The sequence below is a fragment of the Engystomops pustulosus genome, chromosome 6 (genome assembly GCF_040894005.1).
Source record: "Engystomops pustulosus chromosome 6, aEngPut4.maternal, whole genome shotgun sequence".
Classification (NCBI taxonomy): Eukaryota; Metazoa; Chordata; class Amphibia; order Anura; family Leptodactylidae; genus Engystomops; species Engystomops pustulosus.
The window spans coordinates 45240209-45260387 of NC_092416.1; the positions used below are offsets into that span (position 1 = coordinate 45240209).

At 41.1% G+C, this 20179-nt stretch overlaps 1 protein-coding gene across 14 annotated transcripts in view; it reads right to left on the bottom strand.

Moving 5' to 3' along the window:
• AGRN (agrin) overlaps positions 1-9868 on the bottom strand; it is a 334557-nt gene extending 324689 nt beyond the window's left edge. For 8 of the 14 annotated variants that reach the window (XM_072155904.1, XM_072155895.1, XM_072155893.1 and 5 more), the window contains exon 1: positions 9371-9867. In XM_072155904.1, the coding sequence (XP_072012005.1) occupies positions 9371-9568 (198 nt within the window). In that variant the 5' untranslated portion in view covers positions 9569-9867. Of the gene's footprint in view, positions 1-9370 lie in introns of all 14 variants that reach the window. The other 6 variants (XM_072155899.1, XM_072155898.1, XM_072155897.1 and 3 more) reach the window with 3 other exon arrangements.
• Between the last annotated feature and the right edge of the window lie 10311 nt (positions 9869-20179).

A 20179-nucleotide genomic window follows, 5' to 3' on the forward strand; every position in this document is an offset into this window, starting at 1 on the left:
ACGTCCCCGCTAACTTTTGGGAAACTTTATTAACCTAATATGTAAATTTAGTTATGCGGCTACTGGGGCGTGGAGTAGCCGGCACGAGGCTACACAGCGCGGCTACTCCACGCCCCAGTAGCCACATTACTCCTCCTACCCTGTTGTGTCCGGCGCGCAGCTCCTCGTAGCTGCGCGCCCTCGTCCGATATGATGGCTGAGCAGTCCCAGCTCCGAGGCCAGAGCTACTGCGCATGCGCAGTAGCCGGCTTGTCAGAAGAGGGCGCGCAGCTACGAGGAGCTGCGCGCCGCACACAACAGGGTAGGAGGAGTAATGTGGCTACCGGGGCGTGGAGTAGCCGCGCTGTGTAGCCTCGTGCCCGGCTACTCCACGCCCCAGTAGCCGCATAACTAAATTTACATATTAGGTTAATAAAGTTTCCCAAAAGTTAGCGGGGACGTGAGGATTAGCTCTAAAAAGAGCTCTCCTCACGTCCCTTACATCCACCTACCACCCGATCTACCTTTATAGGTAGATTCGTGGTGGTAGGTTCCCTTTAACTACAAGAACTCCACAACCATTGGTACAGATCAAAAATGTTACTACCTCATTTTAAAGGGCATGGACAATTAGGGTTAAGGTTAAACACCCCATATATTAAGATTATGATCCAGTAATTGTAGTTATATATATATTTGGCCTTCCCTCCTTTCTAGGCCAAGGACACAGGATTGTGAAGCTCTGTCCTCTGAGGCTCTAGATATTTCTTATTTATAAAGTAATACTTGGAGTTAGATTCACAGAGAATACTGACAGAATAATAATTAAGAGGTGTCAGATAATGGGCATAAAATACTCCATAAATAATAAAGCTCAACAATAGAAAAAAAATGTAAAACTTTCAAATTGTTCCTAATTAATAATTAGGTTTAAAAAAAAACTTATGAAAAACATAGTCAGGCATCCAGTATATGGAATCATTCAGTAGCCTTTGAATTTTTACCAGCAACTTTAGTCATCTTTAGTCATTATGAATCACGAACAAAGGTCTTGCCACCATAATAAAGTACATTATTAAATAAATTACCATTTCAGTTCAAATGGTAATCAGTTTAACAACTCAAAATTCAAATAATAGAGCAGATTGATATTAGGAAACCGTAGGGGAATTTATCAAGCGCTGACACATTATGCACCAGTGCTTGATGTTCACCCTTCCCCGCAGGTTGCATTGGATATACCAAAAGACTCTGGCCTAACACAGAATTGCACTGCAACCAACACTCTGGGACTAAGGGTGGATATACATGAGAATCATGTGCAATATGTTTTTTTCAACAAACAGTGCACGGCTGCAATTCATTTTTAATGGCTCAGTTTCCCCTGCTGCTATTTTAAAGGAAATCTACCATTTGATTTGATGCATTATCAACCAAACATACATTGAGAATGCTGTAGCTACAATGATGCAGATAAATATCTTGTTTAATCCCTGTGCTGAGTGGTTTGCTGAAAAATCAATTATAAAATTATGATAATGAAGACTTGTTGCATCTCTACCTGGTTAAGCCCTTTTACTTTCACATTAGTTATGCACTGCTCAGAGGAGGATGTAATTACTGTTCTCCTTGCCAGGCAGAATAATCAATCGCTGAACCATCCCCCAGCTGCTGTGTGTGAGTGATCCAGCTCAGGTTGATTAGTCCTGTCTTGGCTGTTCAGAAAGCTTTTGTGTAGTGTGGATCCAGCTTTCCCAAGGTCCTGAATTTTATAACTGTTTTTTTAAGCATAACCACTCAGCACAAGGATTACACAAGATATGATTCTGCATCAGTGTAGCTACAGCATTCTCAAGGTATGTTTGGTTGAACATACTTTTGCAATGTTCGTGTGCAGGTAGTCTTAAAGTAAGACTACTGCAGTTTTGACCAGCTCTGTGCTTGTTGTTAGTAGCAGTAGGAATGAGAAAAGGCTATTTATATTCCAGAATTGTAGCCGGACTTCGAGCACTGGGAGAGTCCTCTATTACTTCTTTGTTTTTGATGTTTGCATTCAAACTACTCCACAGCCCCACCTCTCTGCTGTCATACGTAACCGGAAGCCTGTTACAACTCTTAGAATTCTGTGTTCAGTAAAGAGATTTCATACAACAGTGCATCAAGTTCAGCTACAATCCTGAAATTAAGATTTTTCTGAAGATTATACAACATATACAAAGGTATTCTTAAACAATTGACTAATACTGTCTGCAGGTTTGTGTTGTCAAAATAGCTGGTAGACTCTCTTTAACATGCATGTACCCACACTGACAACATCTGCATGTGGTTCCATTCTGGCACAACGTTTCTTATATGGGACAAAAAGAGGCAGTGATTGACTATATAATTGCTTTAGAGAGGGTCTTGGGCCTATGGCGGTATTCAGTCCAATAAATATGGTTGAAATTAATGTCCACAATTTACAGCTGAATATCTATCTGATTTTTTATTAACTAAAGGATTGGGAATTGAATGGACATATGAAAATATATAAGTGCATTATCTGAAAGAAGTTGAATAAATGATGAATGAGCATTACTAAGACATGGCCGTAAGTATCTTACATCAACATATGCAAATAAACCCAGATTCAGAAAGCTGACATGCCAACATTTCTAACTTGAGACAAATGTTCAGATTTTTTTGTAACTTTAAAGACTTAACAAACAAATGGAGCACATACAGGCAGAACACAGTGTTTTTTTTCCAAATGGAGAAGGGGGGCATTAATTTTCTTCATAAATGTTGGAAGATGTGACAATCCTATTGAATACATCACTGAGCTAATGTTTGCACTCTGTAAACAGTGTTTTGTACTATGCCGGCTTGGTATAAATGACCTCCATGATGAGGGAACAACCGTTCACTGAAAAACACTTTAGTAGTTTTGTTGTGAGACCTTGAACATTTTACAGACAATATTGTACCATAACAAAACAGAAATAATGGCCTTAACATCTTCAGTGCTCAGCTTATTTGCTATAGGAAATTTGGATTGCTCCTGTTGAGAATTAGCTGTAAAGATGGTTGTATGGAATTTTCCTATCGGGCCACTCTCATTCATTCCTTATCCAGGAATGCGTCCACCATTGCTGTTTACACAAGTCTTTGTGCACAATTACTTATATTGCAATCCAATTTCCTTGTAATACAGCCAAACACCCATGACACCATATCATGTCTGCATTTTGGAGCTACTAAGCGGGAAGTATGGTCATTGAATGTGGCAAAAGGAAATCTACCACCAGGATGAATGATGATTTTAACCAAGCATACTGGTGTGCAGCCCCTCTGGCAGGATCTGCTCTTCTTTAAGCTTCCTATGCCCTTGTTTAAAAAAAAGAAAAAGCTTTAAAAAGTTATGCAAATGAGCCTGAGGGGCTCCAGGCTCCATTAAACCTATGGAGCCTGGAGCCCCTCAGACTTATTTACATCATTTTTAAAGCCTTTTTTTGTAAAACCATGGCATAAATTCGCAAAACCACCAGAATTGAGGCGCAGGTGCGTTAATAAATCCCCCCCCCCCTAGTGTCTGACTCCAGCACTCGTGTAAATAAAGCAAAGGATGTTCAGGCTTCCAGAATTTAAAGTACTAGAGAAAGGATGGTAGCGGTGGTCTTGCATGGTGGCATATTCAATAGGTCAATTTATTACAGCAAAATCTCAAATAGTGCTTTTAGAGATGTATGTTTGTGATTCTTCTCTTGTTTTTATTATTCTCCTTCTTAACATAATGTGGGGCAATTATCAATTGGTGCGCAGGGTCTGTGTTTTTGGCGCACAAAGCGTGCTGGAATTTTTAATGTCATGTAAGATTATGACTCAAGGGGTGAATGAATTGGCACAGGACAGAAAATTTTTAGAACTGTCTCCACATTCATGAAGGTGAAATAGAACTCTCTAGACCAGCTTTTTGCAGCTGTGCACCAAAAATTTTGCAAAAAATGTGCCGGAAAACAAGATGTTCAGGAAAAGTGTCACATTCCCAAGCTATGCACAAATTGTGCACCCAAAAAAAGAAAAATTTCACGAGTGTCAGAAAACCACCAATATTGTGACACGGCACTTAATAAAAACGGTGTAACAGGTGCAGCAAGGAGGAAAAAAACACAAATTTTCCACCTGAAAGTCAATAATGAGTGCCCCCATTGAGCATCACTATATAGTGAATGGCAGGCAAAATACATACCTATAATATCAAGTTGAAAATCCAGGATATGTTTTTTTTAAAACAAATATATTAAAATGCCAGGAGCTAAACATGCATGATTATTTCTATGTAAATCACCGTGGTTGGCATATATATGCAATTATTAGCTTTCCTTTCATAAATGTGCTGGATTTTGGTCAGTCCTGTTCTCTAGGCTATTTGTGTAAGATAATATAGAGAGATGCTTTAAGGGACATGCTCTTTATGATGAATATTTGCACACAATGCTCTGTATGAGGTTTTTTCTTTCACTGCACATATAGCCATAAGGTACAGGTTTGGTAAAAGTTTATTTAACAAGGAATAAACAGGAGCTTACTCATCGTGTTCTCAGAAACTGGCTATAAGAATACAGTGGCCTGAAGCTAAAGTTTTTTTATCTACTCTCTTGACACCTTGTTATAAAGAAATCCTGGGCAGTGCCCCAAAAAAATTCTATTGGGGATACAAAATGACAGGCTGCATATATATAACACTTCATTCTCTTAGGCATCAAAATCAGCACTAGGATTCCAATAAATGGGGACCATGGCTCTGTCAGCACCTGTAGCTATATCCATAAAGCCAACATATTCTGTAGCATGAAATCCACAAATAATAGACAATGTCTTCTTACACTGAAAGGTTCCTAGAAATTCTCATACTTGATAATTGGATTGTGTGATTGTGGTGTGTGATGTTGTGAAATGAGCAAATTCATTTCACAGCTAATTGCATCTTTTATACAGCATAAAAGATTCAAGATTATTGACAGTCCAATGTTCTGTATAAACAGGGATGTTTTCCTAATAATCAATATACAGCTAGTGAAAGGAGAAATAGTTTCTAGCGTAACCGCACCAATGCGAATGAGCACCAGCCAACGCAGACTTTACTGCCTATACACTGAATCTAAAAGTACACTCAAATATTTTACACAAAAACCTAATTCACTTGTATTATATTTTAATGTAAAAGAACTTAATGACAAAAAAGTGCAGGAAATTTATGTACCCAAATGCTGGCAAACACTGTGCCACCGTGTATACCTGTGATAATAGGTACCACAATGTGTTTGGCCTCTACCCACCTGTTCACCTAGGATGAAGTCAGAGAACATGATCTAATATATTCTTTACAGCAAAAACAATCTCCTTTGATAATTGCCCACATGCATTACTTACCTGTTGCCCCCAGTTCTAGAAACAGAATGGTCCAGTTTTATTATGCCTTTTCTGCCCGTTTTGTCTTGGCATACATCAAGCACCAAGCCTCTCCTGCCCTGAACGCCATGTTAGGCGGTATGAGGCGGAGAGTAGGTCAGGCGGGTGGAGTGGCGTGAACACTCTGATCCTCTATATGTACTATAGTCTCCGCCAGGGGGTAAGATTGGCATGCAAAATGCATTCATCCAAATAAAGCAAAACGGCATACAAAATTAGAGCTTAATTTTAAGTAAATCTCATCCTTAAACCATATAACCCAATTCCTTACAAAGATGCTATAGTAGATGTCAAAGAGATGTTAAAGTTATTTCATGCGTACTAAAAATAGAAAGTATGTGATATGGGTGATATGTATACAGGACAAGGTATATATAGGCAGTCCCCAGGTTATGTGCCAGATAGGTTCTATAGGTCGCAACTGGTATATTCTGGAAGTATAACTCCTCCAAAATTATTTTTGGTCTTTGTGACACGTGGACTTTAAAAATGTAAGGTTGACAAGGGAACATGGATTTACAATAAAGCTTCATTGCTTCACCAGAAGTCTCAGTGTGCATAGAAGGGTATTTGACTGCTTGCATCTAAAATCAATTTTTAAGTAAATCTCAACTTTTTGGCCCATTAAAAATGTGGTCCATTTTATTCCGAATTTTCAAATCTTGAAAATGGAGAGCACCAAATTCAGAATCTTAGCCTGCATTTTGGCTTTCACGATCATTGATATCAGAAAAACTAGTGAGCAATGCAGATTCTTGAGAGACATGTCATTAATTTCCCACTGTGACAGCAACTGCAGCACAGCTCAGGTTGAGTGGTACTGGCGTACGTTATAAGATGCCGTTCTTAATTAGTTTTTCTCCATCTTTGTTCTTATCATCACTAGGGGTCCCATTGGTTGAACCATGAAGTAATAGTAAATATTTGTTATCTGCCATCACTTTACGATGAGGAAAAACTCCTTTGATGACCTCTTACGTAAACTTTTCCTCCTTTTCCTAATATCAGTTTCTTTCAGAATAAACTGACTCGCAGGTGTAAGGAAGTGAACTGACAAGGCCATAGACCAAGATATACTGCATCAAAACCCTACAGCTGCCTACCTTTAAGTATGGTTACCATTAAGGCAATCTGCTTCATTCAGTCTATTAACCTTTAGTCAGCATTGCATTTATCATTGTCTTTACTCTCAATTTTCTTTCACTTCCACTCTCTTAACTCTGGAATGTCAAGTATCTGCTTAGTAAATGTTGTATGTTAACCACTCAGATACAACAATGCAGTATACTGACCACACACTGCCACAGTAATATACAAACCAGACCCACTATAATTGTACATAGGACTGGGATAACTGATGTACCATGCTGCAAATACTGATATACGAGTAAGTGTAAAATACACTGGCTATGGATATCTGCATAAGCTAGGCTGCCTTCATCCCAGTAACCATCATAAACCATACAACACTGCTCTGTAAAGATAATTTTTCTTGGGTGATCAAAATGAGTTTAATTTCACATTTGCTTTTGTCCACCCAAAGATTTTAAGTTATAAAGTTATAAGTGATCGTCTAACGTGTTCCTCAATAAAACACTTTCCTATAAGGCACATGAGATAGCTCCTCACCATTAAAGGAGGGCAGGGAAGGTCCCCATATACATAAGATGGTCAGCAGGTCCTGGCCGACTCAGTAGTTAGAGTATTGCCAGTTAGTTATTTTTCTTATACTTCACTGAGACATGTAAAAAGATAACATTGGTGGACATTCACAAAGTGGTTCTTCTAATCATGCTGTGGACCATAACATCAAGTCTAAACAGGCCCCATACATAAGCAAAAAGCATTTATTGTAATGGTATCCTGATATTAATTTTTAGGCCCCAGACTGCAACCTATTTGCATGAAAGAAGCAGAACAAAATGCCCACTAACATAACGGACACAATTCCAATGAAACCAACAGTAATTCTAAAATTGCAACTAGTTGCACAACCTAACCAGTGCTGGAGGCCGATATTCTGATGGCTATATACTTAAACACTACTTTATGACATTCTAAATTATGAGAAAGCCACTTTAAATGTGTTGAATACAATAATCTGTATCTGAAAATACACAATTTCCTAACTTTAAAAAGCTTTACGTGACTTCAAATAACTTCATATACTACAGGGGTCCATGGGGGTGGTTAGGAGGGAGGTCTACTTTCAAAGCAATTTACATCAGACATGAGATTCAATATACCAGATATACCACTTCAAAGATTTCTTTAGTTAACGCCTTTGCTTTTCTTCTTTGAAAAACTTGATGACAGCCAAAACCCTTAATTCTGGTCTAATTTGTTCCCTATCCTGGGACTCATTAGGATACTCAGCAGCCATTAAATCCCTTTAGATTTCCTATTGATTTGTCCCGCATTAGTGACAAGAAGAAACTTGTTTGCAAAGTAATAAATCTTTCTAGCTTCTAAAATCTTCGAAATGGCATGCATGCACAGACACATTCTTTCCATGCTGCAATGGGTTAAGTCCGCTGTAATCTTTCAGACATGAGTTCTGAACTGATGAAGAATCTCAACTACAGTTTTAAAACTTGAATAAGAAGGGAAAGAGGCAGCCTGAGGCCAGCCTGGGAATTCAGTAACTGCAAGTGTTCCAAATACAAAGCCTCTGAAATAGGTGTATTTACAAAATGGGCACTTCTATGTATACTTCTGAAACCTTAATAACAGACTGCAGGCTGCATGGTGGAAAGATTTGATGGACAGAAATCCTTTACTTAAATGCCCAGTTGGCTAAAAATATCAAAATTACACACTTCTTTGCAGAATCACAACTAAAACACATGTTCATGCTGCTTTCAAGTGCTTGGAGAGCTCATAAACGCTATTAAAGAGGCACGGAACAACTTAATTATGTAATATTATCTTCAATGAATGGAAAACTCTCAGCTGGGTGTCAGAGGGTTAAATATAAATATGTCTGGAAGGAGCGGCAAGAACGTGAGGCCACCTTTGAGTGACAGAGTTTGGTTGTTATAAAACTATAACAAAATATATCTGCATCATCATGTATAGTACAGGTGGTCAATACTCTACAGTATGATATGTGCATCATCTGACCATGCTCATACTAATGCCGCATACCTTCACTCTGAATAAACCTATTGTTGGCTTTAGATGACATTTACAACTTGAAATTTATCATCTTTCCCTTTGTAATATACCTTGTCAACTGTACCCACCTGCTCAACTAAACTTTTTTTTTCTTGTTAAGTAACTATTGATGTCAATGAAAGGGCCAACAGGTCAAAGGAAACTTTCAGTTCACCCAATGTTCCCATGACTGGGGGGACATGATCCTAGTGCCACATTGTCATGAAATGCCATTCCGTCTTAGCCTTAGGCTACAATGTAATTAAACCTGTGTCTGCCAGGTGTAAACACAGTGTAAAACACACTTCATTATACATTACATTGGAAGACCTTTACATTATATAGAACCTCATCACTGCGGTATTAAAATATGCCAGCAGGACGGCAGTGCGATGAGGATGGAGTCATTTCGTATCAGACCTAACACTGTAACACAAAGCAACAAGTGATTAACTATCTCTACAGAGAAAATGATTTCCCGGCATAGTACATTTAGGATACAAACTTTTAGAATCTATAGAATATTTAATAAAATATGATTTATTGTGCTGTAACCTTGGCCAATGGCAATGCAACTGTTCGGCATGTGGAAGGATGGGTAACCATGTGCCCTTATTTAATCAGTTAATGTGGCTGCTGTCACAGACAATTGGCACTATGGTTACCAAATGGCTGTAGTGATGCCAGTAATCTAATCGCTCAATGAACCGATTTAACTAGTTTTGGGAAGTTCCATCGCCTCCCACCCACTGACCCCTAGTGCTAGACGGTAGCCCATTTTTACCTTGCACGAGTAGGTGTGATGCACAGGGTCCACATTTAGAATCTCCTCCACTGTCCCGGTGAGAACAATATTTGCCTCCTCTTCTCTCTTTTCCAACTCTCTCTCAGGACAATGTCCTTGGCTGTTCCCCAGAAGCACAGCCACCAGTACTGATAAAGTCCACACAGGCATGGCTGAAGCCCTCCACCTTCTCCCCATGTCCAGAGGGAAGAAGGGCGCATCCAAGGCAAAGGAGACCAGAGGAGGAGGAGAAGGTGAGGGCAGCTCACCAAAATGTGCACTGATACAAGGGTTTCCCCTGGCTCTGCCGCTGTAACAGCAAGGAAAACCTTTCCACTTAGAGAGGAAAGACAAACCCACTCAGGAGGAGGGGGTGGGGGAGAGAGGGAGGAGATATTAGTGCTACTCTGCAAAGGGAGCAATGTAAGGTCTTCTTCACAAGGGCTGGGGGGGATTTGCATGCAATCTGAATTGCTGATAAGCACAAAGGGGTGGCAGTGGTGACTCTGTCCTCCCTCCTACTGTATCTGATTCCTTTCCACTTCTCTTTCCTTAATATATATCTCTTAGGGGAAAACTATAGCAAAAACGCCGCCTCCAGGAAATGCGGCTCAAATCAGGTTAATGGATAATCGGGAGCACAACGTGATCTGCCTGTTAAAGGTGCACATGCAACAATGCCGTCGATGCAAGTGAAGCCTTTTCTGAATATGTTGGCTTAGATCCCAGGGCTCGAGGGACTGCATTGGGAGGAAGAATAGTGAAGAAGGGCACTTTGTATCTGCACTGCAGGCATGCATACAGTAGTGATGGTGCCGAATCTACCAGCAGCATTACACTTCCACTCACTTAAAATGAGCATTTCTTATTTCCTAGTCTATAGTACTGACATTGTGATCTTTGCTGTTCTGTTGTGAAACCATAAGAATTTTATATTTTTTAAGAATTGTAAAGCTTATAGTTTTTTAAACACATAATATAGCATTACCCTGCAACACGTATTAATATTTGTGTTATTTTGGTTGAGGCATTTATTTATCTTTTTTCATAGTTTTTACCCTTTTTTACTTTTTTATTGCCCATGTCTCAATAATGAGGCAAAACACACAGAAAGGAGTACATCTTTTTTTTTTTTTTTTTTAAATCTAGTTTGTTTACTTAATTGGTTGGAGAGTTACAGTGAAAATCTGTACTATGATTGTGACAGTTGTCAATGTTTGAGCCAAGACCTAGTGGCAGCATCCTAGGGGGTCACGTGATAAATTCTGGGCCAATAGAAGCAGCTGCCTCTATTCTTTATATGCAACACCATGGGGCACATTTATTAAGGGTCTGTCGGACGCCTTTCCGTCGGGTTTCCCAAATCTTTCAGTTTTGCGCTGAATTGCCCCAGGTTTTCGGCGTATGTGATCAGATTGTGGCCCATTGGCGCCGGCTTTCATGCAAGACAAATCGGGGGGCGTGGCCATCGGACAACCCGCGGAATTTAAAAATCAAATTGTGTTGCAAGATCAGCACTCACATGCACCTGGAAGAAGATGGTGAACTCCGGCAGACCTCAGCGGGGAAGCGACACATGCAGGAAAAGTGAATCGCGGCAGCTCCGAATCCTTGTCCGACATTCTGGATCGGTGTCGTCAACGGAACGGGTAAGTAAATGTGCCCCATGTCTGCCTTCTCTCCAGTGCCCCCATGCAGCTTTCTCAGAGTGGAGTTAGGGATATTTGGCTTGTGGGTGAAAATTCAATTGTTCAATATTTCATTACTTGCTCTACCAAAAAGCTTAATGGCAAAAGTAACAACAGGTGTTTGATCCATGAATCTCATAATAAATTTCTTGTTTCATTCAGAATTGACATGTAGGTAAAGGTATTGAAGTCTTTTGGTCACATTCCACACTGATGGCCACTTCATTTAGAACAATGACTTCTGGAACCAGATAATGAATTCCACACAACTAATTTAAGGGAGGTGAGAGGCATCCAAGTGTCACGTTAGACAATATGAAACCATTTAAATCAGTGCTGTCTGCGTGCTTATCGACAAGGGTACCTGACCACACCACTATGGTCTTGTATGAGCCAGGGAGCATCTATGCTGGATGAGGGACCAATGGGCCTCAGTGTTGTTAACTAATGAAAGTTGATGCATGATGAGCTGATTGTCACCAAAGATAGAGATGCCAAAGAGTGTGCTAAGAATCAGACACTATTATCATCTTGTGGTCATGATCTAGTGTAGCAAGTGACAAGCCCATACTATGTGAATAACATAGATTATCCAGTCATTGTGCTTCTGCTTGAACACCAAAGGTTTAATTTAATCTTCATGGACGACATTGGGCCTGCATTGGGCCATACATGGATCTAGGCAAAAAAGATCCTCTAAGTAATAAACGATGAAAAGGGAGCACACAAAGAAAAAATGACGGCCTATTATGGATTAAAAAAACAACGTTTTTTTTTCAACATTTTTTTCTTTGTGTGCTGCCTTTTCATTGTTTATTCCTAGTACTATATATATATAATAAAATGTCAGAATACCAACAATTCAGTACAAAAATGTGGGTGTACTTTCCTGTCTAGGAGCCGAAACATAGCCCTCTTGCACTCTAGGTCAGAGGTCCCCAACCTTTTTTGCACCAGGGACCGGCTTTAAGCTAGACCAGTTTTCCATGGTCCGGTGGGGGTGGGGGCGGGGCTTTGGTCATATGGGGTGGGGTTATGGAGGGGTGGAGCTTAGTGCATACTTATCATATAATTATGACATTTATAATGAGAATGTGATTCAACTTACCATAGGTTCAGAATGAGTGGGAGCACCAGGCTTGTTTCCCTGAATCAGTGGGAGCACTGGGCTTGTTTTCCTGCACCCACCCGCCCCACCCCGTCCTGCATAATGTTCTCTGCCGGGAGCTGCGAGCTGTCACGGCTATGGCAGAAAACATTATAAATCCACACAGAGTGAGCTCTGACCAGGCGCAGGGCCGCGGGGCTAGCTGTCAGCGGCGCCACGGACCGGCTGATTAACTCAAACGGCCCGGTCCTGGTCCGCGGACCGGTGGTTGGGGACCTCTGCTCTAGGTGACTAAAGTACCGTATAAGCTGAGTTTTTCAGCACAAAAAAATGCTGAAAAAAGGCTATATACTACAGGGGGCTGGCTGGCTATATACTACTGGGGGCTCGCAGGCTATATACTGGTGAGGCTGTGACCAATGCATATCCCTATATCGGCTTATACTCGAGTCTATAGGTTTTCCGACTTTTTTGTGTTAAAATAAGGGGTTGGCTTATATGCGAGCATATATATGGTACCCTCTTATTTTTGCACAAAATTGTTGTGCTGCCATTTTTTTTACTTTATTTAAAGGATATCTACCACCAGGATGAAGGATTGTAAATCAAGCATACAAACATGCTGGTATGTGCCCTGGTTTTTACAAAAATAGGCTTCTAAAATTATTCAAATGATCCTCAGGGGCTCTGCGCTCCATAGGTGTTAATGAAGCTGCAGAGGAGCTGAGGCATGGGGGCCGGGAGGAGGCGGGACCAGCCCCTGCTACCTCCTCACATGATGTCTGCACCAATCATGTGAGGAAGTAGCTCCGCCCCCGACTGGCCCCCTCCGCGAGTCATTCATACTCCAGCCCGGGAGAAGCTGAATGACTGCAGGTAAGAGACTGAGGGGACAGGGGGGCTGGGGCACAGGAGGAGGACAGGGGGGTCACAGGGAGAGGAGCCAGGAGGAGGACAGGGGGGGGGCTGTGGTACAGGAGCAGGACGGGGGCCACATGGAGAGGAGCCAGGAGGAGGATAGAGAACAGGGGGGCTGGAGGCTACAGGAGGAGAACAGGGGGGGCTGGAGGCTACAGGAGGAGGAAAGGGGGGCTGAAGGCTACAGCAGGAGGATAGAGAACAGGGGGGCTGGGGCACAGGAGGAGGACAGGGGGGCTGGGGCACAGGAGGAGGACAGGAGGAGCTGGAGGCTACAGGAGGATGACAGGGGGGCTGGAGGCTACAGGAGGAGGACATGGGGGCTGGAGGCTGCAGGAGGAGGACAGGGGGAGCTGGAGGCTACAGGAGGAGGACAGGGGGGCTGGGGCACAGGAGGAGGACAGGGGGGCTGGGGCACCGGAGGAGGACAGGGGGAGCTGGAGGCTACAGGAGGAGGACAGGGGGGCTGGGGCACGGGAGGAGGACAGGGGGAGCTGGAGGCTACAGGAGGAGGACAGGGGGGGCTGGAGGCTACAGCAGGAGGACAGCGGGAGCTGGAGGCTACAGGAGGAGAACAGGAGGAGGCTGGAGGACAGGAGGAGGCTGGAGGACAGGAGGATACATTATGAGGAGGATAGAGAACATGGACCACACCATGTGAGGTGGGGTGGGCGTAGGAGTACAGATAGATTTATGTGTAAGTTTGGGGTGATAAATAAAAGTGGAAAATGAAATGTAAAGGGAGGATAAAATTAAAGATGGGTTTTATATGTTGCAGATTTACATTAGGGGATATTATACGGGTCCATAGAGGTGGGGGGGGCACAGTAAGGGGCACTGTACTATGTGGGGACCGTCAAGGTCGATATGATACTACGCTTGTGGGCGGGGAATGGGCGTGGTTTAGAAAAAGGGGGAGGGGCTTTTGTCCCTCTTTCTCTCCAAAAGTTGGGAGGTATGGATCTGTATATATCAAGTCAGCTGAGGAAGGTCATACTGTCATACTACCTGGACTGCCTGAAAGTGCAGGAAGATGCCATGTCTGGCAAGCTATGTGCCTAGGAGATAGTTCACCTGCTGAAAGAGAGGTCTCTAAGTGCCATCTCTGCCACCAGTGCCACAGATTCACACCAACTGTCCTATGGCACAGTATAAGAGACAAGCTGACTTATTTCTAAGAGGAATTGAACTCTTTTGATCTTGATGTCAAATCCACCTTGAAAATATTAAGTGAATCAATATAATTTCTTGACATAAATGTTATGAGGAAAGGAACTATTTTGGAGACATACCTGTACACTACACCCACTGACAGGAACAATCTGCTGTATGTATAGCAGTTGTCATACTAAGAGTATGGTCCGCTTATTGCCATATAGCCAGTTCCTCAGAATTAAACACATAGTGAGTGATCGCGTTAAGATAGAGGACAGTTATAACACATTTTCTGAAAAATTTCAAGCAGGAGGCTATCCATGTGGCCTCATTAATGAGCACATAAAGAAAGTGGTGCCGCTTGAATGTGAATCTTTATTGTACAGAATGAAGGTGAGCTGCTGAACCCAAATATGGTGAGTACTTACAATAAAGCCAGTGCCAAAATAATAAAGAGATCGGGGGAATTTTGGGGAGTTGTTTCTCACACCCACCCTTATTCTTATACCGAAAACCTGTCATTCATAAGGACAAACTAGTTAAATCGGACTTAAGCCCCAAATAAACAAAAAAATGTGCAACAAACCTACCCAGTTCCTCCAAAGAAGGGCTGTTTCTCATTTCAACTGCAAATTTAACATTTATGCAAAAAGGTGGCAGTTTCCCCTTACCTAGAGAGGAGACAAAGTCATATTACTAAAAAAGAAATAACTCAAATGGATTTACAAATTAGATACCCTGATCTCAATGAAGAATTGAAAAAAAATAGGTTTCTGTAGATTGGGTTCCCCAGTCACACATACATATCCCTGGTTTATCTGGACTCCCTGATATGAACATGGTGTTATTCTATAAATTATCACTATTTACATACAGCATATTTTTAACGCAATTATGAATGTGTTTTTTCTCTCTAAACTAAATCACTGAATATCACTTTGGAATGCATCCGACTGGAAGTTTTGAACTTTTCAAACTTTTTCCTGTTTATTTAGGAGTCTGGAGTGAGCAATTATTGAATAACTTTATCATGCTACTTTTTTATTCCAGTCAAGTGGCTTGCCTGAATACCCTCAGTGTGACAATAGGGGGCATTGTGAGTGTAGTAACCTATGTCTTATCTAGGGACTTTACCCTGGATAGCATAGGTTGTTGAGAAAAGGTTAGGGGAGCAAAATATCCAAATATTTAGCACCATAAAAAGCAATCAGAAGTCGCTTACATGTAAATAAAACTGTGGCCATAGTGTGTAAATTATTGTATGGGTGATAAGTAGAACAGTGCTCCATCATTCTATTATGCAAATGAAATACATCACTTAGATATTGTAGGGCAGTGCATCAGTGCTGGAATTAGGAACAACGTAATGAATGGTCATTACTAGCTGCGTCATCAGAGGAACCGAGGATGACTCAAAGCAAAAAGTCTTTTGTCTAGCTTCTTTTTTTTCTGATGCATGTGTCGCCTTGCTGTGGCAAACAAAAACATACCAAGGAAGAAGAGCAGCATCTCTACAATGATGACAACTGGTAACATCAGGCTGCTACTTTCTGCAGTGGATTTAAAATACTGTAGCACCTGAATTGTGTTCATCTGTGTTGATCTGAGTGGAAATGGTACCATGTAGTGGGCATAGTGGCTATAGATTGAGGGATGAACCCAAATATATGCTTTGTTGAAAACATCCACTGTAATGGAATATGTATAGTTCATAAATGCATGTTCCATGCTGTTTATAACTCAATAGAGAAGACACTTCAATGAAATAATATTCCTGTGTGTGTACCAAAAGTTACATGAATGTCTTGCAGTATAATGAAGAATCTAAGTGTAGTTGTACATAGCGCATTGTGGAAAATTATTATGGCCTTTGAACCACAAAGTGAAATTTAGTTCAGGTCTACAACACAGTGATTTAGAAAACAGATGCAGCAGAATAGTTAATAGGTTTTACAAATGTATGTAAAAGATTCAATTGATGGACTTACCTATGGGGGTGCACTGAGATATAACGGCCATATAGATTTCAGTAATATCATTTACTGATTCCACAATCTGCATTTTTAGCACCCTCTTCATGGAAATGTAACACCCTTAGAACACAAATTGGAGACTGTTATTAAGAAGTGCACCCTCTACTGGAGAGAACTAGAAAGGCATAAGGAGTAAGGAGGATAAAGGAGAATAAGGGCGGATGGACAAAACATTACCCAAAGTAACAGCCCATGGGTGGACAATGAGCATAAACACCAAAGAAAAAGTAAAATCTGTGGACTAAAATCTTCAGCACGTGACCGTCTTCATGTGGTGCAGAAGTTACAAGTAGGTCCAACACTTGAAGAATCTATAGACTGTAGTGACAAATATAAAAATTCATGTGTAGAGGTAGGATGAAGAAATCAGCTATATGGAGCAACTTTGCTTTATTTGAAGCCTTTTGTAACTGCTAGTTAACGGCAGTCCCGGCAAATGCCTGACATTGTCAGGATTACAGAAACAGTGGAGCAATATGTCTCATGCTGTTTCCTTAATTCCCATACATCTAAACCTGATTTACAAAGGCAGTTTAGAAAACTAAAAGGGGTGTTAAACAGTGTTGCCAGTTAAAGCAATCATATCCACCTCAGATGGGTATCTCTTTCCCAAACTAGAAGTCTTCATAAAGAGTTAGAGTTACTGACAAAGAGCAAGAAAGACAGATGACTTAAAAATATATTATATATTTACCTGTTTGTCTTCCACAGGTACATAAACTCCTTAGAGGAAGAATCTTATCATCAATCAAACTAGTCCAATGGTTCTCCTCTGTATTGAAGATAGGAAATAGTGGGAAACAAGGGTACATCTATAAAAGGGCCGCTCCTAACAAGTATCCACCGATCCACAGAAAAGCTCCGGTATTGTGAATATACTTGAAGTTTGCAAATTTTCCTGGAACTTTCCTTATACAACAGATGCTCCTCTGACTTTATGATAAGTTTACCAGCTTTTGGTTTTCATATCGTTTTATTTGATCATTGTTCACTTCACACTATAACTGTTGACATGGAGCCATTCCCAGGCTGACCATGAGCATTAGTTCCAGCACATGTATAACAACATTCACATTAATGACATCCTCGTTTTCATAGTGGTAAGTATCCCTGCCAGTCACACATGCACTTCCCTGACAGGGAGTCGCCCAGCATGCATGATAATATACTTATAATACGCTAAAGACTTAATGTAGAAAATTGTAAGCAACAAACAAAACACAAAAATGGGACCCAAATCTAAAATTAGTTGAGAGGAAGACAAGAAGGAGCCTCAGAAAATATTTGTTTGTTTTTAAAAGTAGTAGATACAGATGTGGATGAAAATTAGGAAGCAGGTGAATGTAGTCATGTCGTCTCAGATACACTAGGTATATATATGTATCCTTCAAAACAAAAGGCAAAAAGGACCAGAGGCCTTTTCTTGTCAGTAATTCTATGTGTCACAATCATAAATACAAAACTACACACTATTGCAATAACTGGCATATTGCCGTCTGAACGGTGACATGGTGAAGACCCCCAACTGCCAAGGAATAGAGGTGTTAGTCTATGGGTAATTCCCTCCTAATCCATTATGAGACAGACTGATCACAGACTAATAGGCTTTTCTGTGTTAGATTAGTAATATCAACCAGGTGGTCTTTCATGTTTATGTCACTTTGATATATCCAAAATCTAATTAGCGTCTAAGCTTTTTGTCTATCAATCATTAAGCACAGAACCTTCCCTATAAACATGTGAACAAATTATATAAAGTGGATGCTTTGTCCAGATTGTGTACTCTATGTTTCAGGATCATACATTACACTGAGTCTCTAAGTCACCCAGTGAAGACGGTGAACACACACCGGGGCACAAACACTAAGGGTCCAAATCGCGCACTTTCGTCAAGTTCCTGAATATATATGTTTTGCGGCGAATTGCCCTGGGATTTTGGCGCATGCGATCGGATTGTGGCGCATCGGCGCCGACTTTTACGTGTCAGAAATCGGGGGCGTGGCGGTCGGAGAACACAACGGATTCGGAAAAACCACGGAATTTAAAAAACGATTTGTGTCGCAAGATCAAGCACTCACATGCACCGGGAAGAAGAAGGTGAACTCCGGCGGACTTCAGCGCAGCAGCGACACCTGCTGGATATCGGGCGCAAGACCTTAGTGAATCCCGGCAAACCCGAATCCTCGTCGGACAACACGCTGCGGGATTGTGTCTGGACTGGGTAAGTAAATGTGCCCCACTGTCTCACCACATCGTGACTGAGCACGGAAAATATAGGACATGGTCTTTCTATGGAGAGGAAAATATAGGACATGGTCTTTCTATGGAGAGGGGAGGGGTGAAGAGCGCCCCTCTTCTTTCCTGCTCCCTGCTAGATGCTTGCATCTGTCGTTCGCATGTGGCCCAAGATTTTTTCTTTTATGTAGTAGTATCTTTATTCATTGTTTGTTCCCTTAAAAACTTTTTAGTTTACAGTATATTTTACTATTGCATTGATGCAATTTTTCCTCTACAGGAATGAGGACAGCAAGTATTACATATGACCATACATTTAAAGGGATTGGCTAATCACAGATCTCTGAATTTAAGGGCACTCTGTCCTAGACAGAGCTATTCTTCACAAATCACTCATAGAATATAGTTTATGATGTTCTATGAAAACAGATGCCAGACTGATGCAAACTTGCCCTGATAAAACAAAAGAAAACATCTATTTTTAACAGATGATTTTGGGCAAGAAGTCTTAAGGTGTCTGAAGAATCAGATTTTTACCAATTGTTGCTGTTAGCTGCTCATGTTACTTGTAATGGCCATTTGAAGAAAAACTACTTGCTTGATGCGCCTCCTGAGAAAGGGATCCAATACTATCAAGTTCATATGCTTAGAAAGTTTAGGACAAATGAGCATACTTTTTAAACTGAGCTGTATATGTGTACATATATATAGATATACTTTCCTGTCAGCAGTCCACAATATGTCAACCACAGCAAGGATCCTGTAGGAGTAAATAAGTATTATTATATAAGAAGTTAAGTAGAATAAATAATAATTAATCATAGTATATATAAGAACCTCCTCCATACCTATTAGAGCTTTCCTCATCACATACTAGCTATGCTGTAAATCCTGAACACGTTTTGCTTATTGGGCTGTTTTAATCAGTCCCAGCAGTCGCCTCTACCCATAAGTTTAATCAGCTGTCTGGCCAGGCAGGACAGCACCTCACTGTAGCATAAAAGATTGCAGAGACACGACAGTGAAGGGTGTATTTCTCCTGCAGAACAGTTATTATCGATCCCACGGTCGTGTTGATGTATTAACTTTTAGTTTAGTTTTGCTACTTTCCCTGCAACCAGAAATACATCTTATATATGAGCTTTACAGATCAATGGGTGCTGTCATTCAAAGTAGAAACTTCATCTAAACTCTTCCAGGTCTGTCCATCCACATATTTATTACATTTCCCTTGAGCATGATGTTTCTGGCTGATGTGTAAAGACATTAAAAGTTGACTACAGAAGTGGAAAAGTTGATATGTATGGTCCAAAAGATTCAGACCCGCTGTAATTGAGGCCAAGCCTCCATGTGGCACACAAGGCCGCAGCCGCAAGACATCAATGTTTTCCAAAGAATTTCCATATCATCAATAGGCATGTGATTTTCATATTTGACTTAAAGGACAGATGTGGTAGACTGTCACCAAATGCATGTTCGTTACCATAATGGTGATGGGGGAGTCCTCCTACCACGTTCCGGCACATCTGCTACTCCGGAATACAGACTTTAAAACTTTATGCAAATGAGCCAAAGGCACTCACTACTCCACTCTCAGAGCATCACCTGGCTCTGTCAGTAGATATTTTATGCACCCCCCTCAATGATATTCCCCCCATGTCGCCGTCTGCAA